Consider the following 23,659-nt stretch of genomic DNA (forward strand, 5'->3'; position numbering starts at 1 on the left):
TGACGAGGTCTGATATGCAGCAAACCTGTCTCTACTGGGTGCACCTCAGTGAATACAGAATTTAATCTTGCCCGGCCGGGTGTGGCTCAGTGGTTAAGCATCGACCTAGGATCCAGGCGATCAGGGTTTGATTCCCGGTCAGGGCACATGCCCAGGTTGTGGGCTGCGGCGGATCAGTGACTCTCTCATCATTGATGTTTCTATCTCTCTCTCTCCCTCTCCTTTCCTCTCTCTGAATCAATAAAGATATATTAAAAAAAAAAAAAAAAAGAATTTTATCTTACTAGGAATGAAAATGCAACCTATTCGCCACAGATCATTGGTAAAATAAACAGTAAGGGCTTAGTTTGGATTTTCACAGTCTGTTGTGTACTTAGGGAGTATTTAATATGTAGATAATTGATGCAGTAGACTTTAATGGATCATTCACAGCCATTTAGATCAACTGTATCTGAGATAGTGTGCTTGGGGAAGGTTTAATTAATGGAATTGAACAAACACAGTAATTCTGCATTTTTTGTTTGTTTTATTTTGTTTTTCACTTTAACCAAAAAGAAGTAATCATAGATCCCTGAAAATTCCCAGAGGTGAAAAATATGATGTAATTTTAAAAGAATTTTTTTGTGATCATCAAAAAATGAAAACCTTCTTGGCATTGCTCTCAAAATATTCTCTTCTTTAAACTTTATATCTGGTTTAAATGAATTAAGGTCCCAAGTGTTTCTCTATGTGTAATGGATTATTCAACTTTTTATCTCCACTTAACATCAGCTTGTCCATGAAACCTAAGCAAGTTAATATTTCAGAAATAATAAGCAGAATTTAACATTCAGTTGTTCATACTTGCACTATAGTATATTGTCTCATGTCCCCTCAACCCCAAAACAATACCCCCAAACAAAACTTTAGTTTTATATTAAGAGGTAACTGGAAGTCTCCCAATAACTATAATGAGTTTATTGTAAGAAATTGTATTATTCTAAGTTAAATGCTTCACATTTTCATCTATGAAAGAGAGGCTGTTTAGTATATATCTTTATTTTTCTTAAATATTCTTTCTTTCTTTGTTTTTTTTCCCAGCATCAAATCTCTGTGCAATTACAACAAAAATAGAAATTTTGTTTTTCTTTAAAATGTCCCAAATTGAACTAAGACTGAAATATATACAAAATAAGGAGATTTCTTTTTAACTTTCCTTCATGGTAGAATTGTTAAATTGGGTGGTAAATGAGTAGAAATTGAACTGCTACAGAATAATGATTAGTAGCTAAATACAAGTTCCAGAAAGTTGGTTATCTGAAAGATTTTGAACTCAAGATATTCTTTGTCTGTATTACTACATGTCAGTTAAAATACTGTTTCTATTACTGTCCTGTTTCTAGGTCCAGTGCCACACGATTCCGTTGGAGTCAGAGCTATTACACAGTCCAGGATGAGTGGGCTTTAGACAGCATCTATATTGGCCAGCAGTGCCCAAACATGTGCAGCGGGCATGGCTCCTGTGACCACGGCATGTGCAGGTACACACATCGGAACTGTGGTTGAGCCTCTGCTGCTCAGGATTTGTGTTCATAGGGATCCCACAGCAGAGTTATGTGGATAGACTGATAAATAATGAATTAGCCAAAAGAAAATGACCCTCCTTTCTATTCTTATTGTAGATGTAAAAGATATTGTTACATTTAAGTTAGTATAAAGCCATACGTTCTAAACTTCAAAATCTAACCTCAAGCAAGGCCTCTTGGGTTTAAACTTCCAAGTATGTTCAGTTCCAAAGTTCTCTTTGGTGGTTAAAAGAGCCTTATGATTGTTTCCCTTCTTTCCCGTGACAATCTTAAAGCACTAGCCAAACAGCTGCTACAAGCAGTCCTAACTCACTTCGCCAGAAGCACAAAGTTGTATGCAGGGGGAGATGGTGATTATAGCTAATGAGAATGAGATAAGAACACACTTGAATACTTAAAGATTCTAAAAGAGATGTAATTTAATCAGAAAGAGGAACTATAAAATGTGGCCAGAGTTACATGTTGGTTAAGCAAACATTTATATGTAGCTTTTTAAGGCTACAGGAAAACCCCACTATCATCCCTCCCTACCCCTACCACACACACACACACACACATACATGCATGCACACACATACACATTCATATCCTTCTTCATTACTACTTGATGCCACAATTCTACTGTTACAGCACTATTTCTTTTAAGAAAGTATTCCTTTTTGTGTGTGTGTAGTGTGCAAAACTGAAGGTTGTTACCACCACATATACAGATTAACATTGTAGAGAGAAATCTAGTGTGAATGCTGAGAGCAGAGCAAAAGTGAGACATAGGGAATGTTGCAGGTCACATGGCCATGGCATTCACAGATGAAACTTTGACTTGTTTCCTTGGCCGTCCTTTCTCTAGGTGTGACCAGGGATATCAAGGCACTGAATGCCACCCAGAAGCTGCTCTTCCTTCTACCATAATGTCAGATTTTGAGAACCAGAATGGTTGGGAATCTGACTGGCAAGAAGTTATCGGGGGAGAAGTTGTAAAACCAGAACAAGGGTGTGGGGTCATCTCTTCTGGATCATCTCTGTACTTCAGCAAGGTATGATTTAGAGCTGACAATCAGGTATGGGAAAGATGATCATGGCTATTTCAATATGTAACTGATTTATGGAGCAGTCTGAACTCAGAAGGTACAAATATGTTCTTATGGTTTTATTTTTCCCCACATTCCCTGCTTTTAACTTGGCTTTGTCAAATTTGTATCCCTTAACTACATCTAGGAAACTTCTATAGTTTTATCATTGTTTTTGGTTATTACAAATCTAGGTTAGTCCAGTTTTTAAATCCTGCCCCTCTTGTACCTGATTTAAATCTCATTGCTTTCCTTTCCTCCAGGGCCATCCAGTCTTGTGTCTTCGGGTTCTTTGAGTGGGGCAGGGTCTTGGTCACTTCTCACCCCAGCCTTTGGAGGGTGTGTGAACATGCAGGCCTGTGGGTGAGGGTGTAAGTGGTGGTGGAGGTGGTGGAGTCTAGAGGTTAAGAGCAGCTACTCTGGAACCAGACTGCCACTTTCTAGCTCTGTGACTTTGAGCAATTCCTTCACCTCTCTGTGGTTGGCTTCCTCCTCTATAAAGTGAGGATAATAAGAATATCTACCTCATCAGGGTCACTATGCAAATTAAATGCATTAGTGTACTTGTAAATCATGTGAGACAGTGCATAATACCTAGAAAGCACTTCTATAATTGTTTATTAAATTTGTCAATCCATTAATTTCAAGAATCTGATTGGAAGTAGGAGGAATGTGGTGGGATGAAGGTGTGCAGAGCTGTTCCTATGGAACTGAACAGCTCTTCATGGTGAACAAACATCTCAGGTCCTATTTTGGCCCACTTTGGTGGCTGCTGTGACATGTGCTTATGTGGGACTGTCTTAGTCAACTCAGGCTACTATAACAAAAATACCATATATAAAAATACCATAAAGAATATCATTAAACAGCAAACATTCCTTTCTCACAGTTCTGAAAGCTGGGAAGAAGATGAAAACACCAGCAGATTTGGTGTCTGGGGAGGACCCTCTTCCTAGTTTGCAGATGCCATCTCCTCTGTGTCCTCACATGCCAGAGAAAGCAAAGAGGAAAAGCAGGCTCTCTTATGTCTCTTCTTATGAGAGCACTAACCCCACCATGAGGCTCCACCCTAATAACTTAATTACTTGCCAAAGACCCCATCTCCTAATGCCATCCTTTGGGGGGTTAGGCTTTCAGCATATGGATTTGGGGTGCACAGAGATGAAGTCCATAACAGAGAGTCTGCATAGAAGTTTTCCTTGCAGTGTTCAGCTTCTCCAGTGCAGCACCAGGTTAGGCAGACAGGTCAATAGACACCAACTAGGGACGGAGACCGATTCTCTTAGAACACCTCCAACCCATGTTGCTGGTTTGGAATGGGGGAGGGGAACCACCTCCCTTGCCATGGTCTAAGCAGGACATTCTTTCCTTCCTTCCTCCTCCAGTTCATCTCTTCATATCATCTCCAGAAGGACTGAGGGGAAGCAGTTCCCGTTCTCTAGCCTGAGCAATGTGTCTGACCCCAGTTATTGGCAGCTCTCTTTAGAATGTGGGGTACGACACACCACTTCTTTACAGCAGGCACTACAGCCAACTCCAGGACAATTGGAAATGTCCCGCTCTTCATCACATAACAAGCACACAGGGGCGGGCGATGTACCATAGGGCTGATATGTTGGGGAATTTGGGCAGAAATCCCAGACAAGTTAATTTATGCATATCCAAAAATAGGTACAGGTTTTGTTTTGATGCAGGTGCAGAACAAAGAATCAGCAAATAAACAAAATAGAGAATGACATGAAATCAGGAATGGACTCCATTCAGTGATATTTCCTATCCACTGACATTGAAAGTCCCTGGGACCTTCCTGTTAGAGATAATGGGCAATAAGTGACTGCATACACTACATAGATCCAGATACACTGTATTATTGTGCAGAAATGGGAAGATTGTATCTCCCTTAAGTATCAATTTTAAAACAAGATTATGAATTCTTAACCAATATGTATTCAAGCACTCTAGTGAACATGTGTGTGTACACACATATTTTGAACATGTAAAGTTACATATCATTATTTCTTATACTTAATTTAAGATGATATCTGGACTCAGACTACCTGGGTTTGTACCTGGGCTCCAAACCTCAATAATTGCTTCACCTTGCACAGTTATAGCATCTTTATGTGTCTCAGTTTTCTCAACTGTAAATTGGGATGTTGGGAGGACCAAGTGAGTTAATGCAGGTAAAGAATAAGAATAGTGTTGGGCACATAGAAACAGCTCAGTAAGTAAGTGTTCGCTGTCATAATTACATCTTATGAGACTAAATTACAAATTGTTATCATTGAATATTTCCCTATATATGCCTGGCCACTAACTTAAAATCAGCATTTCAAAAGTAAAATCATTCTCTTCCCAGCACAACTCAACTTTCTCCCTAAATATTTGTCAGAATATCTGAGGGTCTTTTGGGTTTTTTTTACTTTTTTTCTCTTGTATTAGTCAGATCTGTTTTGAATTCTAAGTGAGAGAAACTAGCTTAAGTAAAAAAAGGAGGAAAACTTGTTCATGTAATCAAAACACAGGGAGGACTTCGATAGAACTGGCCTCAGAGATATCTGAAACCAAAACTCAAATGCCCACAGAGCTCTCTCCTTGAGAGTAGACTCTATTTTCAGGTCAGCTGTCATTATGAAATTGGAACCATGGCCACAGAGTTTCCTAAGCAGCTCCATAGACAATTATGGGGGGGGTTTCTGGTTTGCCAGTCACAGTGTCCTCGGGAATGGTATGCTGTGATTGGCACAACCAGCCAGAGTCGTGTACTCACTCCTTGGGCAGTTTGGCAGCCCGCACCAGTCAGCATGATTGGAATAGAGAAGGGGCAATAACCCAAAGGAAGGAAGGGCTCCCTAGACCTTTTGCAAACTACCCTAGATTAATTTATCTAGAAACGTGCTTCTATTCTGTGACTTCCCCAGCATAAATATTAAGGACGGTCTCCAATACTGCTGCCCTAACTACAGAACTTATTTTCTCTTTACAAGCATGAGCCCTCTGCCCCCCAAAAAGAAGCTCTCCACATCACCCCAGGTCTTGCCAATTTCCCTGTCTTTGCTTAGTCTGCAATGCCTACCATTATGTCTTCCATCGTCTCTGCATCCACGTAAACCTTGCAGATCCTGCTCAAATCCTGCTACTTCCATGGAGTTTTCTGGAACTATGGCAAACTACATTGGTATCTTCTTTTTTTGAAGTTCTCTCTCATCTGTGTTCTATATGGATACAGATTATATTTTTATTCTCATAGTACCCAATAAGATGCAGCTTCCTACTGACTAAGCCAACTCTAAATGAGATGTACAACTCAGAAATGGCGTGCCAAGTGCTAGGCATTTACATATCAATAAATACCCTTGAGAATGGATAGATTGGAGAATTGATAAGTGATTGTGTGACTAAATGGGGTCAGCAAGGAATAGAACTTGGTCTGCAGCCCTAACTTGTCATTACTATCACCTCACATATCCGCAAATTCTTTTAAGGGTGTTCTCCTGACACGTGGTATTATGTTTGGTAAAATTGGCACCCAATAATATTTGAGGAAGGAAGGAAGGAAGGAAGGAAGGAAGGAAGGAAGGAAGGAAGGAAGGAAGGAAGGAAGGAAGGAAGGAAGGAAGGGAGGAAGGAAGATAGGGAAACAGCGAAAAGGTCTAAAGAAATGGTTATTTTCAAATAAATATAGTAGAATTTGTTTTCTAGTGGCATTTGATTTTTAAATGGTTTAATGGGAGCTCAGTTTTATGAAGCGTTTTAAAAGTTTTGTTTTAAAGTCCCTAAAGTTTGAATACATTTCCCTCAAAATGTGTTTTATTTTATCTAAATCCTTAAAGCAGTAAGTCATTTGAACCTAGAATATTGGGGGGAAATTGGAAGGTATTTTCCACACTCCAAGAATAAGAAGGTCCCTAACCTATTATTCCAACGTCCATGCACGCACACATTGCATGTGTGTATGTGTCTACTGGTGCACACATAGCTACAATGATCATAGTGTAATAGGAAAGCTGCAAAGCACATATCACATTAAATTCTAAATTCTGACAGTTTGCCATGACCCATTTCCTCTTTCTTTTTTTTCTCCCTTTAAAACAATGTTCAGCATTTCAGGTCACTGAACAGAAGAAAATGACTTGTACTGTTCTCTAGGATAAAACATCTTCAGTGCCAAACCAAGCATTCGTACGATATTTTCCACCATTTATAAAAACCACACACAACACTCTTGTGAAACCTCTGGAACCCAACACCACAGTCTCCTGGAAAAATAACACTGCTCTGTGAATTTCACAATAGACCAGTCATTCCAACCAGCTAATTGGGATAATTGGATTTTCATAATTCTCACCTTAGATCTTTATCCTTCAGGCTTAGTTCCACATGCTGAGCTTTGCATAGGAGTTTGCTGGATTGGAGTTAACTAGCTAGGTTCTGGAGTTTTTCTTCTCAAAAATCACTCTTCCTGTAGTGATCCTGAAGCATGAAAATTCTAGGCCAGATTATAATCATCTCTGAGGTACTTCTCACTTACATTATTTCAAATCAGCAAGGAAAATCAAAAACATATAACACATTGAAAATGCATATTTTAAGATTTCCTCAAATACGTACTTAAAATTGAGAGTTCCAAAGGATAAGTTCCTGTGTCAGGATTAATTTCAGCTCTCCTTTCACTGGAGCCACATACACACTGCTTTTTTTTTGCTTTTTTTTTTTTAATCTCTTAATTGGCTTTAGATTTTTCAGTAACAGTGTACTCTTTTAATTAGTCCCAAGTATTTCCCCTATGACTTATAGCTGAAACCCTTTCTTAATTAACCTAGTGAATTTGAGTAGGCTTTAAATTCTAATTGTGGGGGGTGTTTTTCTCTAAACTATCTCAGTTTTTCTTCCTGACTTTTCACTGAACTTCTTAGGAGCTCTCTGAGACCAGTACAGAGCAGACCATGGATTAGCTTTGGCAGAATCTGGGTGGAAGAATCTCGTGATCAAGCCTTCTTTCAATCTCATTAGCATGAAAATATTCACACACAAAAGGAATCATGACAAACCTTGTCATTTGATATCCAACACCTCACAACAGGACAGTGACATACATGTAGGGAACACACTAAGCAAAGGAAGCAAGTGGCTGGATTTGATGGAATTTTTAACATGTTTAGGACACAAAGAGACCATGTAGTGGTAGCAAAAGCTTATTTAAATGATCCCTCCCAATCTCTCTATTTCCAAATGAGAGAAAGACAGACAGGGAGACTGAGACAAACACACTGACTGGGAGCCTGAGGGACTCAAGTACTCTTTTTTTTTTTTTTTAATTTTATTTTTGTTTAAAATACTACAGATGTCCCTTTTTCTCCCCAATGACCCGTTCCACCCCGTCCCTCCCCCCACCCAGTCCCTCTCCCCACCATTGTCTGTGTCCTTGGGTTGTGCATATATGCATATAAATTCTTTGGTTACTCTCTCCCCCCCCACCCAGCGGCCCTCCTCCATCCCTCTGACATTTGTTAGTCTCATCTATGCTTCCATGTCATTGAATCTATTCTGTTCATCAGTTTATTAAGTTCTTTAGATTCCACGTATAAGCGAGATCATGTGATGTCTGTCTTTCGCTGCCTGGCTTATTTCACTTAGCATAATATTCTCCAAGTCCATCCATACTGTCCCAAAGGGTATGAGATTCTTCTTCTTTACAGCTGCGTAGTATGCCATGGTGTAAATGTCCCACAGCTTTTTTATCCACTCATCTACTGATGGGCACTTGGGCTGTTTCCAGATCTTAGCTATTGTAAACTGTGCTGCTATGAACATCGGGGTACATATAGTCTTTCTGATCAATGTCTCAGGATTCTTAGGATACATTCCTAGGAGTGGAATCACTGGGTCAAAAGGCAGCTCCATTTCTAATTTTTTGAGGAACCTCCATACTGTTTTCCATAGTGGTTGCACCAGTCTGCATTCCCACCAGCAGTGTACTAGGGTTCCCCTTTCTCCACACCCTCACCAGCACATGTTGTTTGTTGATGATAGCCATTCTGACAGGTGTGAGGTGATACCTCATTGTGGTTTTAATTTGCATCTCTCTGATGATTAGCAACGTTGAGCATTTTCTCATGTGTCTCTTGGCCATCTGTATGTCCTCTTTGGAGAAGTGTCTATTTAAGTCCTTTGCCCATTTCTTAATTGGGTTGTTTGTCTTCCTCTTGCTGTCAAGTACTCTTTTTTTGTCAGGTTTCAATCTTAAACCTGTTTCACTTTCATTCCCACTGGGCATACCTCCCAGGAAGACATTCAGTGTGTTAGGCAAGTTTCATGCAAAATGTTATTTCATCTAATTATCACAACTCCCTAGAAGGAAGGTATTATTACCCAGCACCCTATAAAGAAGGTATTATTACCAATATTGTACCTTTGAGGAAAATAAAAACTCAGAAAGGTCACACAGCTGATGAACAGCATGAATAATGGAACTGAGATTCAAACCCAGCTCCAACTGATCTCAACGTATATGGTCTTTCAGATTCTCCGTTACTTTGCCTGGAGGAGATTCACAAACCAAACATTGAAAGGGTTTTAATTTAAATTAATTTTATTTTATTTTTAAAGATTTTTGAATACTCTGGTGTAATTAGCAGTTCCCAAGGATCTCATAACCAAGTCTGACAATCAGTGATGTAGAGACTAATTGAATGTGTCCAGGAACAGTTACTATAACCAAAGCAGACTATTAAGTGGTATAACTTGCTCCTCTTAATAAATGGGGACAAAATCATCTCCACATAGTGCTAGGATGCTCATATGAATTTGAAACTAAAACAACAAAATGCCTAAGCGCTCCCATATAATTGAATCTGTGGTATTTCTGTCCTTTGGAAAGGCTGGAAAAAGACAGCTGGTGAGCTTGGATCTAGATACTTCTTGGGTGGACTTTGTCCAGTTCTACATCCAGATAGGCGGAGAGAGTGCTGCGTGCAACAAGCCCGACAGCAGAGAGGAGGGCATCCTCCTTCAGTACAGCAACAACGGGGGCATCCAGTGGCATCTGCTGGCAGAGATGTACTTCTCAGACTTCAGCAAACCCAGGTAACCAAGCCCTGATGGCCTCCCAGTGGTTTCCAGGAATGGTAAAGATTACATTGTTGTTGAGGTGTTTCCGAAATGTCATTAACGGTTGCAAAAACAGACAAACTCATAAATATCTGGTATGAATACTAGTCTAGTAGATATACATTTCATTTTATTTAAGTTTCTGGACAGAAAGCATTTGCATTCATGTTTGAATTTTTAAAGAATTTGAGAAAAAACATGACTAGAAGAAAAAGAGACAATTGAATTGTTTTTAAACTCTGTGAGATAGGGATATTCCAAGCATTTGTGTTTTGTTTTACTTTAATGCACATATAAAATATCTTCATCTGTTAGATTTAACAGCAAGATGGATTTTGTCGAAAGCCTTCATGTGGCTGCACCCAGGCCTATTCTTAAGCCAGCATGTGAAAGAATCTGTGGAGCTTGGATTTTTTAAAATTTTTCACTGGCCTATCCCTGTCCTTATTTTGATGAATGGGGAATATATGTAATAAAATGTCTTAGGTAATTACTGTTAAGGAGTTTGGGAAAATGACTCGTTTAATACTAATACCTGTACCAGACAATCAATGTATTTATCTATATATAAATTTAGTTCTTTTGCAATTATGTAGTATTTTGAAATTCTGTATTTGTACTTTATATTTTATGTGTCATTGAAATCTACTCAAGGATATCACTTTTAGAGAATTCCTTTTTATAATCTCTGGATTTTCATGTTAACACAAAGACAACATTTTTTCTTTATATATGTTGACCAATTCTTATTGAGCTTTAACATACTAAAGTTGTCCCTGTTTTGTATTTTACAACTGAACCTTGTTTTATTGAAAACAATTATTATTGAAGAATAGGTAGATTCAAATTTACAAATTAAATATACAGAGAGGGAGTTGTAATGGTGCCAAACTGGCTTAAAAACACAGTTGAAAATAATTCAAATTATTTCTCCAAGTAATATCATTGTCAATCTGGACATTACTGATCGTTCAGTAAAGTGCCTAGATTACTATATAGACAAACAAAAATTCCAGAAATATTCAGCTTTATTTTTATTGGAACTTTTCTTTAGGGCCAGAATATTTCACCAGATTTTCAAAGAGTTTATGACACTAAAATGGTAAAGAAACTCTGAGTTGGAAGATATCAGAAAAAGTCCCCATTTGTGGTGACTAATACATAAATAAATATAAGGAGTAACTTTAACAAACAATTCTGAGAATCTCTGTAAAGAAAACTTCCAAACTTCCTTCAGAGATAAAAGAAAACAAATAAAAGGAAAATAATACAGCATCTCTGGATCAGAAAACTAAATATTGTGATATGAATATCTTTTAATTTATGTTTAATGCAATTCCAATCAAAATCCTGGTGGCATTTTTTTTTTAACTTTATATCTAGAAATATAAACTGGCAAAAATAGCTTAAACTTTTGAGGGGAGAATAGAGGAATGCTCTACATGATATTAAAATATATAACCTAAATAATTAAAATAGAATGATACTGGTGCATGGATAGATAGAACAAACAATGAAACCAAATAGATGACCCAGAAGTTGACTCAAATATATAAGAACTTACATATGAAACAAAGATGCATCAACTGTCAACGAGAAGAACGGTTATTCAGTCAACTGGTGTTAGAAAATGGTGGGTCAGCTCTTGGGGGAAAATATCAATTTAGATTATCACCTTACGTTATCAAAAACTGTTGAAGACTCGTTAAATATTTAAACATTTAGATTGTTATCTGATTTTGAGAAAAGATCTAAACTTTCTAAACATAAATTCAATGGAACAATTGATAAAGAAAAGGACTACTTACATAGAAATATACTATGTGCAAATATTAAACTACGTACACATGCAACACATGCGTGTCAAAAAACACACAAAGAAATGAAAAGAAGGAAAACAAACTGAGAAAATACTTGCAACCATTAAGAGAAACAGAGGGTCAATGCTGCTGTAAAGAGTTTATACAAATTATCTGGAAAAACACTAAGATCCCGATAGAAAAATGGGTAAAAGGAATGAGCAGATGTTACAAGAGGAAACATAGATGCATAATAAAACATGAATAATGTCCAACCTCTGTTGCAATAAAAAAGATACCATTTTTCAACAGTTAAATGGTCATTTTTATTTTATTTTATTTTTATTTTTTTTTAAATATATCTTTATTGATTTCAAAGAGAGGAAAGGAGAAGGAGTGAGAGAGATAGAAACATCAATGATGAGAGAGTCACTGATCGAGCCCACAACCCGGGCATGTGCCCTGACCGGGAATCGAACCCCGATCGCCTGGATCCTAGGCCGACGCTCAACCGCTGAGCCACGCCCATCCGGGCCAAATGGTCATTTTTAAAGATAATGCCAAGTGTTTTCTCCACATGGGAGCAGCAAGACTAGCACTCTGATGTCATCCTGCCAACTGTGTGACTCTTCCAGAAAGGAATTTGGAAAAATCAAGAGCCTTAAACATGACCAGTTTATTTGACCTGATAATTCTGTGTCTAGGAATCTCACCTTATGAAATAAGCTGAAGTGTAGATAAAGCTTTATGCATAAAGATTTTCATCCCGGAATTATTTATAGTAGGGAAAGGTAAAATAAGTAATAGCATATTTGTCTTATGGAAAATTATATAGACAATAGTGTGACCTTAAGAAATAATTCTACTGGCATGAGAATGTGCTTATGAAATAATGTTAAGTTTTAAACTGTAGGATACCGATATATACATATCTCATCTATAAAAAGATTACTTGCTTTAATGATATATATCCAAATTTTAACAGAGGCCAACCCCGTACAGTAGATTATGGGTGAGTTTGTGGGGTTTTTTAGTGCATATTTATGTTTTCCCACAATAAGAGCAGCTTTGAAAAAATTTTGAATGCTATTGGATTTTGTCAAATATCTTCGTCAATTGATACCTGATTTTTCATCTGTAGCCTGTTGATATTACAGTATTGCATTGAGATTTGAATATTGAATGAGCCTTGCATTCTTGCAATAAACCTCACTTGGTTGTGGAGTATAATTCTTTTTATATACCATATTAAAGCATTCCATTTTATTATAAAAATTTTTGAATGCTATTTTAATATAATAACACACAAAGGGACAACTTTTTCTAGGTATTTCTAGAAAATGTTATGACCATTGTCATAGTAGTCAAAAGACATTGTTCAGTGAATCTAACACAGTTGAAATATTGCCTCGAAAAGATACAGTTCCAAATGGAATAAACATGACCAGAACTAAGCCTGCTTACAACTTGAAACCTCTTGTCTGATCTATTAAACTGAGAAAATTTTCAAAAATATCAAGAGATTAAAGACAACTAAACTTTCTCTTATTACTATTCTTGTTATTTTAACAGCTGCTAAGACACAGCTTTCCTTTCCTAACCATAAGTGATTTGCTTTTATGCAGATTTGTCTATCTGGAGCTTCCAGCTGCTGCCAAGACCACTTGCACCAGGTTCCGGTGGTGGCAGCCCATTTTCTCAGGGGAGGACTATGACCAGTGGGCGGTCGATGACATTATCATTCTGTCAGAAAAACAAAAGCAGGTCATCCCAGTTGTCAACCCAACTTTACCCCAGGTATTTTTTTCATGTCTGAACTCCAAGGAGATAATTATAAAAGTAGATGGGATTAAAGAACTTCACACTTCCCCCAAAATTTAGTGCTTGACACTTGACATGTAATATAACTTTTCTGTGTTTGCACTTAATTTTTTGGTTCACACTTAATTTTTTGTTACCTCTTTATGCTACTAGTTCCCAGGTTATTTCGATGTAAAACAAAAAAACAAAAAAACCTGAAATCTGGCCGTTATCAGGCATGATTACTAGCGTATTTTAAAATTAGATATACAGTGGCAAAATATTTTCAGTTATTAAATCATCAGAAGAAAAAATTCATGGCAGTAAAAATAAAGATTAAGTAAATTAGAGATTCTGCTGTATTTTCCTATATATAGGAAATGGTACATGACTCTGCATGTCATGAACTAAAAATTCCTTTCTTATTTTCAAAGCTCTCAAACTGCCTTTCTGTGTTGTTTGTATTGTTTCTATTAGAACTTTTATGAGAAGCCAGCTTTTGATTACCCTATGAATCAAATGAGTGTGTGGTTGATGTTGGCTAATGAAGGAATGGTTAAAAATGAAACTTTCTGCTCCGCCACACCATCAGCCATGGTATTTGGAAAATCAGACGGGGATCGATTTGCAGTAACTCGTGATTTGACTCTGAAACCCGGATATGTGCTACAGTTCAAGGTATTTATGCACAAACTTTTACCCAGGGCAGGTCAAGGAGTAAAACATCTTCCATATTTACAAGTGAAATTGACAAAGAATGCAAATTTTTCATGTGCTATTAAAGAAGAGACTTGAACAAAAGTTCAATAATCTTAAAATGGCAACGCTTTTTAGCTTTTCCATAAGGAAACAGCTTATCTTTTTTTTTTTCATGAGCCCTAGAAGTTGTAGCTATGTCATTGTATTTCTTTAAGCTATCATGGAACTCTACTAGAATTAAAAAGGAAATTGACTTTTAGGATTTCAATCTGATTGTGACTTAATGAGTCCCATGTTTCTGAATGGTAATAGATAAGTTCTTCCTTTCAGCTTACTAGTGCATTTAGGACTTGTGAGTTATATTATGTTTTTACTATAGCATTTTCAAATAATTTCTCTTCCTTTGATTCTATAAATGTTTACTTTCATTATCATTGCCCTCTTAAAAGCTTGTTGTTCTTCAGCACTATGATAACATGTCAACATGTATAGCAAGTATTTACTTTGACAAGCTCTTTTTTCAGAAGCCTAATCAAAATTTCATTGTGTTTATGATAAAATCCCATTGGTGAATTCTGGGGTCGAAAGTAATGCAGTTTTAATGAACTAACCCAACTACATGGTCCTTACATAACGGCGGGATGCAGATACTAAATAATTTACAAATGGAATTATTAAAGAGATCGGATGTTTATAGGCAGCTCTTCAAATATAATTTGCACTGGTCTGTAAACAAGGAAGTTGATCAGTGAACTATTATCCTTTTCTGTTTAGATTTTAATGCTAAACTACAATGGAAAAACCTTTAATAACAGTATATGACTCTATATTAATTTATTGGTACTGTCTAAAAAGGTAACAAAATAGCAGCAATAGCCAGTGCATTGCCAGAATATTATGCTGTGTCTCATCAGACACTTTTTTTATTTAAAAAAAAATCAGGGTAGTATAGGTGTTAAAGTCTGCAAGATGAAATTATGAAGTTTACAAAATCTAAATAAATAAAACATTATTAAATGTTTCAAGTATTTAAACAACCAATAAAAATGCATAATACCTAAGAAAAATCTCAATTCTCAAATCACACCATCAGAATACTATTGATTTATGGCTGTCAGTTAATAATAGATATGTAATAAGGGTCTTTCAGGGATTGACAATTAATATATATTTGGCATCTGTAAGAAGACTTAGTTTCATTTGTACGAAAGTGCACAGTGCCGGTATATTTCATGTGCATGTCAAACACTAGATGCTAGAAATATGAAGATGAAAAATATGGCCTTAGCCCTCAAGGATCTCAAAAGCTAGTAAGTGAGCCAGAAAAGTAAACAGCCACAATACAGTCACAGGAGTAGAAACCGCTTTGATGCTACAGGACGACCTGCATAGTGCCTGGCAGGTGGCAGGTGCTTCAAAAGTATGTTAGCTGAATAAATGGATGGATGGATGGATGGATGGATGGATGGATGGATGGATGGATGGATGGATGGATGAGTTGAAATTGGAAGTCTCTGGAAATACAAAGACTTTGCCAGCTGAACAATGGGAGGGAATGAATTCCAGTGGAACAAAATGTGCAAATACATAAAGTGCAAATGAGAATGGAAAATTTGGAAACGTTAAAGAGTTTGGAAAATGTACCACAGAGGTCACAGACAAAGTTGATCCTAATTGGCTTTATATGACACACAAAGCCACTTGGACTTTAACCCAAGAGCAATGAATCATGGAAGATTTTTAATCCATTGAGTGCAAGAATCAGACCTGTATTTTAGAACTGTCATTCTGGCAGCAGTATGGGTGTTAACAGAAGGGGAAACTGGAATCAACAGTACATTCATTCATTTATTCAGTAAATATTTATAAAGCCTCTACTATGTACCAGAGTCTGTTCTAGGCTATGGAAAAAATAAGGATAGAGAGTGTGCACTAGAGTGCTGGAGGGTAGTTACTATTTTATAAAGGGTTGTGAGGTTGGCCTCACTAAAAAATGACTTATAAACTGAGACCTCTGAAAAGTGAAGGAGTGAGTGGGAAATAACATTCCAGACACAGGGAACAAAAAGTACAATCATCAGTCATTGAAATAAGACTGTCCTTGGAAAAGTTCAAGAAATCATAAGGATGCCATTGTGACTAGAGCAAAGAGTAAGACAAGTAGAAAAAATAAAGTCGGTCTTTGACTTCTGTTGTAAATAAAATGAGTAACAGAAGAGTGACATACTCTGCTGAGGCTTTTAAAGAATCACTCTTGTGACTGTGCCAGGAATGCACTGGCAGAGGCAAGGGCAGAGACAGAAAGGCCAGCTGGGCAACTATTGCAATGATCCAAGTAAGAGATGATGGAAACTTGGACCTCTGTGGTAGTGGAGGAGGCGGAGAAAAGTGCTCAGACTGCTGAATGTATTTCGAGTAAAGAAAGGATGCAAGAGCAGTCATCACAGTGAAAACTGAGGAGGCCAGATTAAGGCATAGCATAAGGTTATAAGGATAAATAGGTGGATCTGAGAGATATTAAAGGAGTATAGTCAACAAGTGGTATATTGGTAAGTGGATGATAGAATGGATCCTAGAACAACTCCCACATTTCTGGCTCCAGTCACTGTAACTGGAAATACAGGAAGAGGAGGATTTGTTTTAGGGGGTGGATGAAGAGAACAGGTGTGGACTTGTGGAATTGTGGGTGCCTGTGGACTGCTCAAATGGAAATGCACAGGAAGCAGTTGTGGACATTGTCCAAGGAGCTGGAGAGAGGTCATATCCGGGAGTCATAGGTATTCAGATGGAATTTAAAATTATGATTGTGAATGACATTAGGGAGCATGTATACAGTAAAAAGATAGGAAAGCCAATAATTGAATCCTAGAAAGTATCAACAGTTAAGAGTCAGGCTAGGCCAGCCGGGCGTGGCTCAGCAGTTGAGTGTCGACCCAGGATCCAGGCGATCGGGGTTCGATTCCCGGTCAGGGCACATGTTCGGGATGTGGGCTCAATCCCCAGTCCAGGGGCGTGCAGGAGGCAGCCAATCAATGACTCTCTCATCATTGATGTTTCTATCTCTCTCTCTCTCCCCCTCTTTTCCTTTCTCTGAAATCAATAAAGATATTAAAAAAAAAAAAAAGAGGCTAAATAATTAGTTTTTAAAAGCACAAACTTGTTACAGAACTGAAAGTTCCATTGACTTGCCTATTTTAGGAACAATGGCAGTCATCATAAGTCTAAGACAAAATGCTAACTATGTGTTGCACCCAGTATGACTACTCTCACCACATGACAAAGGCTTGGCTTACTAATGGGTAATGTATTAAGCGGAATTTGTGTTAGAAGAGTTTAATCACGCATCTGAAAGTCAAGTCTTTACTTATATTCTTGACTTTTAATTATATAAATGAATCACAGTAAAATTTTACTAGCCAAATTGTAAAGGAAAATATGGAATCTTCTTTTATTGAGTTTATTGGGGTAACATTGGTCAATAAAATTATATAGGTTTTAGGTATACAATTCTACAATATACCATTTGAGTACTGTGTTGTGTGTTCACCACCCAAGTCACATCTCTTTCTGTCACCATTTATCCTCCTTTTACCCTCTTTTACCTCCCCCAACCCTCTTTCCCTCTGGTAATCACCATGTTCTTGTCTGTGTCTATCAGTTGTTTGTTTGTTTTTTGCTCAATCCCTTCACCTTTTTCACCTAGCCCAGTAATCTCTCTCCCCTTTGACAGCTATCAGTCTGTTTTCTATCTATGGGTCTGTTTCTATTTTGTTTGTTAGTTTATTTTGTTCGTTAGATTCCACATATGAGTTTAATCATATGGTATTTCTCTTTCTCTTACTGGCTTATTTCACTTAGCATAATGTTCTCCAGGTCCATCCATGCTGTCACAAAAAAGAGTTCCTTCTCTTTTGTGACCAAGAAGTATTCCGTTTTATAAATATACCACAGTTTTTTATCCACTCACCTACTGATAGGCACTTGGGCTGCTTTCAAATCTTGGCTATTAAAAATAACACTGCCTTGCACATAGGGGTGCATATATTCTTTCCAAACAGTGTTTTGGTCTTCTTTGGATATATTCCCAGAAGAATAATTGCTGGGTCATAATGCAGTTCCACTTTTATATTTTGAGGAAACTCCATACTGTTTTCCACAGTGGCTGCACCAATCTGCATTCCTACCAACAGTGCATGAAGATTCCCTTTTCTCCACATCCCCACCAACACTGGTTGTTTATTGACTTATTGATAATAACCATTCTAACAGGTGTTATGTGATATCTCATTGTGGTTTTAATTTGCATTTATCTGATGATTAGTGACTTTGAGCATCTTTTCATGTCTATTGGCCATCTGAATGTCCACTTTGTAAAAGTGTCTATTCAGGTCCTTTGCCCATTGTTTAATTGGATTGTTTGGGTTTTGGGTATTAATTTGTATAAGTACTTTATAAATTTTGGATATTAACTCCTTATTGGCTCTGTCATTGGTGAATATGTTCTCCCATTCAGTGGGTTGTCTTTTCATTTTGTTGATGGTTTCCTTCAATGTGCTAAAACTTTTTAGGTTGAACTAGTTCCATTTGTTTACTTTTTCTTTTGTTTTCCTTACCCAAGGAGATATATCAGAAAAAAATATTGCTACAAGAAATGTCCAAGATTTTACCACCTATCTTTTCCTCTAGGATTTTTGTAGTTTCAAGTCTTGCATTTAAGTTTTTCATCCAGTTTGAGTTTATTCTTGTGTATGGTTTAAGAAGGTGGCCTAGTTTCATTTTTTGCATTTTCTATCCAATTTTCCCATTACCATTTATTGAATAGACTGCCTTTACCACATTATATATTCTTGCTTCCTTTGTCAAATATTAATTAACCATAAAGTCATGGGTTAATTTGGGGGCTTTCTATTCTGTTCCATTGATCTATGTCTGTTTTTATGCCAGTACTATGCTGTTTGATTACTATGGCCTTGTACAATTTGATGTCAGGTAGCGTGATACCTCGAAATTTGTTCCTCTTTCTCAAGATTGCCATAGCTATTCTGGGTCTTTTGTGGGTTTATATAAATTTTTGCAATATTTTTTCTACTTCTGTGAAGTACACCATTGGTATCTTGATAAGAAATGAATTGAATCTTTAGATTGCTTTGGGAAGCATAGACATTTTAATGTTATTTCTTCCTATTCATGAACACAGTATATGTGTTCACAGTATATTCATGAACACAGGAGATACTTATTTGTATCTTCCCCAATTTCTTTCTTTCATGTCCTATAATTTTCCAAGTACAGGTCTTTTACATCCTTGGTTAAATTTATTCCTACATATTTTTTTGAAGCAATTGTGAGTGGAATTGTTTTTCTTAGATTCTCTTTCTGATAGTTCATTGTTGGAGTTTAAAAATGCAACTGAGTTGTGGATATTTATTTTGTATCCTGCTACTTTACTGAATTCATTTATCAGTTCTAGTAGTTTCTTTGGTGGAATCTTGAGGGTTCTCTAGATACAGTATTATGTCATCTGAAAATAATGACAATTTTACTTCTTCCTTTCTAACTTGGATGCCTTTTATTTCTTCTTCTTCTCAGATTGCTAGGACTTCAGTACTATGTTGAATAAGAGTTGTGAAAATGAATATCCCTGGCTTGTTCCCAATCTTAAGGGAAAGGCTTGTAGTTTTTGCTCATTGAGTATGTTTGCTGCAAGTTTGTCATATATGGCCTTTATTACATTGAGATATATTCCCTCTATTCCCAGTTTGCTGAGAGTTTTTATCATAAATGGGTGTTGGATTTTTATCTTTTATTTTGTTTATGTGATGTATCACATTTATTGATTTGCAAATATTGTACCAACCTTGCATCCCCAGAATAAATTCCACTTGATCACAGTATGTGATGTTTTTAACGTATTGCTGGATTTGGTTTGCTAATATTTTGTTGAGGGTTTTAACATCTATGTTTACCAGGGATACTGGCCTATAATTTGCTTTCTTTTTGTTGTCTTTGTCTGGTTTTGGAATTATGATAATACTGGCCTTTAAAATGAACTTGGCTATCTTCTCTCCCTTTGAATTTTTGGAACAGTTTGAGAAGGATAAGTGTTAGTTCTTCTTTGAATGTTTGGTAAAATTTACCTGTGAAGCCATCCGGTCCAGAGCTTTTGTCAGTTTGGAGTTTTTAAATTACAGCTTCAATTACATTAGTTGTTATTAGCCTATTCAGGTATCCTGATTTTCCTGAGTCAGTTTTGGAAGATTGTATGTTCCTAGGAATTTACCCATGTCATCCAGATTGTCCAATTTGTTGGCATGTAGTTGTTCATAATATTTCTTACAATCCTTTTTGTTTCTGTCAAGTCAGTTGTTACTTGCCTCTTTCAGTTCTGGCTTTATTTGTTTGGATTTGCTCTCTTTTTTGCTTGATGAGTCTTGTTAAAGGTTTGTCCATCTTGTTTATCTTTTCAAAGAACCACCTCTTGGTTTCATTGATCTTTTGTATATTTTAGACTCTATTTCATTTATTTCTGCTTTGATCTTTATTATTTTCTTCCTTCTGTTCACTTTGGGCTTTGATTGTTGTTCTTTTTCAAGTTCTTTCATGTGTAAAGTTCTGATAGGAGCATTTAAGCCATTTACATTTAAAGTGATTATTGATGGGTACATATTTATTGACATTTTATTCTTTTAACTATGTTCTCCTTTCCTTTCTTTCTTCTGCTTCTTTTCCTTCTTCTTTTTCTTCTCCCTTCTTCCTTCTTCCTCCTCCTTTGCCTCCTCCTCCTCCTTCTTTCTTTTTCTTCTTGCTGGCCCTTTAACATTTCTTGTAATACTGGCTTAGTAGTAACAAACTCCTGTATCTTTTTCTTGTCTAGGAAGCTCTTTTTTCCTCCTGTTTTAAATGATATCCTTTCTGGGTAAAGTAGTCTTGGTTGTAGGTCCTTGCTTTTCATCATTGAATATTTCATGACAATCCCTTCTGGTCTGAAATGTTTCTGTTGAGAAATCAGATAACAGTCTTATGGTAATTAACAGTCTTGTAGGTAATTAATTGCTTTTCTCTTGTAGCTTTTAAGATTCTCTCTTTGTCTTTAACCTTTGCCATTTTAATTATGATGTGTCTTGGTGTGGGCCTCTTTGAGTTCATCTTGTTTGGGACTCTCTGTGCTTTCTGGACTTGGGTGTCTTTCTCCTTTACCAGTTTAAGGAAGTTTGGGGTCATTATTTCTTCAAATAAGTTTTCAATCTCTTACTCTCTCTCTTCTCCTTATGGAACCCCTATGATGCAGGTTTTGTTATGCTTCATGTTGTCCCAAAGGTCTCTTAAACTATCCTCATTTTTTTAAACTCTTTTTTCTTTTTGCTGTTCTGATTGGATGTTTTCTCCACCTTGTCTTCCAAATCACTGATTCTATCCTTTGCTTCCTCCAACCTATGTTTATTCCTCCCAGTGAATTCTTAATTTCAACACTGTATTCTTCATTTCTGAATGGTTCTTTTTTATGGTTTCTTTGTTGTTTTTCATGCTGATATGGTTCTCACTATGTTTCTTGTTGTTCTCACTAAGTTTCTAGAAGATCTTTATAAACATTTTTCTGATCTTTGTATCTGAGACATCGCTTACCTCCATTTTACTTAGCTCTTTTTCTGGAGATTTCTCCTGTTCTATCATTTGGGGTATGTTTCTCTGTCTCCCCATTTTGGCTGCTTCTTTGTGTTTGTTTCTATGTATTAGGTAGATCTGTTATCACTCCCAGTCTTGATAGGGTGGCCTTATGTAGTAGGTGTCCTGTGGGGTCCAGCGGCACCGTCTCCTTGATCACCTGAGCTGGGTGCTCCAGGAATGTCCTTTGTGTGAGTTATGTGGGTCCTCTTGTTGTAATTGACTCTTGATTGCTAGTGGCCCATTTGTGCTTGGGATTGACCCTCAGGCTGGCTGACTGTGAGGATCAACTCTGACCACAGTGTATGAGCTGCTGTACAGGTGCTGACCACACAATGAAGAAGTCATCTCACCTCTCAGCAGGGCCTGATAACTGTTGAGATCTTCCTTTGGATATGCCACTTGTGAAGTTTATTGGATCCTGCTCTAATGTTGTCTGAAGCTTTCTATTCAGTATGTTTGTTCAGGGCCTCTGGGAGGGACTCTGGTGCAGGCCAATGTCAGGCGCTGCCTGTGACTGGTTGTAGGTAGCTTGTTTGGAGCTACAAAGTGATCCAGAGTTTGTGGCTGCCTCTGCTGGGCCTGAGTGTGCATGAGAAGGACCAAGTATGCACTAAGGCCAGCTATTACCAGCACCTTGCTCAGGGGCAGTTCAACAAAGATCTGTCTCCGCCTGCCTCCATCTGCCAGCTGCCTATTAAGCTCAGTCACTGAAAGAGCCTCTGATGATACTTGAGTTGCATGAGGTAGGTTCTCAGTGAGTCACCAGGTAGAGACAAGTGCTGTTCACCAGACTGATACAGATTCTAACTCAGTGCCAGTGCTGGGTCTGAGGCCACTCAGCAAAAGTCCTTGGATATACCAAGTTTAGTTGCTACACGCTAGGTGCTCGCACACTTTTGTGGTGGGGTGGGGTCTCAAGGAGTCATCAGGGTGAGCCCAGCAGAGTCATCAGGGTGAGGCCAGCAGAGATCAGGCCTCAAACACACCAAGGTTTGGCTATGAGAAAAGAGGGGTCTGCACTGCTTGGGCGTACAAGGGGGAAATGGCCCATATCCTAGAATCACACAACTCAGTCTGTCCAAAATTCTGCAGTGAAGAGCCCAAGCTCAGTAGGGTGGGGTCTCTGAGAGTCTGTAGGATATGGCTAGCAGATCTCCTGTGAGGGGAAACACCAGTGAGGTTCACAGGAAAGTGGAGGAATGGTCCCTGTCCCAAAGCCACACAACTCAGTCACTGACACCTGAGTCTGCCCAGACCTTTGCACCCTGGCCAAGGCAGTTGACTCCTCAACAAGGTATAGGCTCTTCAGGGTGGCAAGAGAGGGAGTCTAGGGGATGGGGCCATTACATTCTCCCAGGCTTGTACCATGAGGAAGTGAGTTCTCCACCCAAAAAAGATGGCATCTGTGGTACGGAAGAATGACTCCGCTCAGGGATTTTTGCAGCTGTCCCTTTCGTTCTCTCCCCAGAGCCACAAACCTCAGACTCTCCTCGCATGACTCTATTCTGGTTCTCCCCCTATTGCTGGAGCCCAGGGTGAGTGGCTGTGAATGAAATTTTGTGCATTGGCCCTTTAAAAGGGTGCCTGTGTCTCTCGAGGACTCCTGTCTCTTCCTGACAGATAGAATTCCCACTGATTTTCACACAGTGATGTTATGTGGGCTGCTCTTTCTGGCTCTGGTGCTCTGGGTTGGGGAGCCTGGCATGGAGCTGAGACCCCACGCTCCTCAGTGTGAATTTTTGCAGCTGAGATATCCCTCCAGAATCTCAGTAACCACCTGTGGGAGTAGGGTCAGCCCTTTTCACATCTCCACCTTTCCTACCAGTCTCTATGTGGCATCTTCTATAAATCCGTGGTCATAGGCTTTTTTTTTTTTTTTTTTTTTAGATATTTTTACTTTTTTATTTCTTTATTTTTTTATTTATCTTTATTGTTGAAAAATTTACAGATGTCT

General features: G+C 37.8%; 1 protein-coding gene across 2 annotated transcripts in view; it reads left to right on the plus strand.

The window, feature by feature from the left end:
• The window catches only part of RELN (reelin), a 484,957-nt gene that overhangs the window by 360,219 nt on the left and 101,079 nt on the right, over positions 1-23,659 (plus strand). For both annotated transcript variants that reach the window (XM_081147442.1, XM_081147441.1), the window contains exons 23-27: positions 1,383-1,520; positions 2,413-2,599; positions 9,513-9,718; positions 13,167-13,338; positions 13,819-14,019. In XM_081147442.1, coding sequence (XP_081003568.1) covers positions 1,383-1,520; positions 2,413-2,599; positions 9,513-9,718; positions 13,167-13,338; positions 13,819-14,019 — 904 coding nt within the window. The remainder of the gene's footprint in view (positions 1-1,382; positions 1,521-2,412; positions 2,600-9,512; positions 9,719-13,166; positions 13,339-13,818; positions 14,020-23,659) is intronic.

This window comes from Miniopterus schreibersii (genome assembly GCF_964146895.1).
Source record: "Miniopterus schreibersii genome assembly, chromosome: 9".
Taxonomy (NCBI): domain Eukaryota; kingdom Metazoa; phylum Chordata; class Mammalia; order Chiroptera; family Miniopteridae; genus Miniopterus; species Miniopterus schreibersii.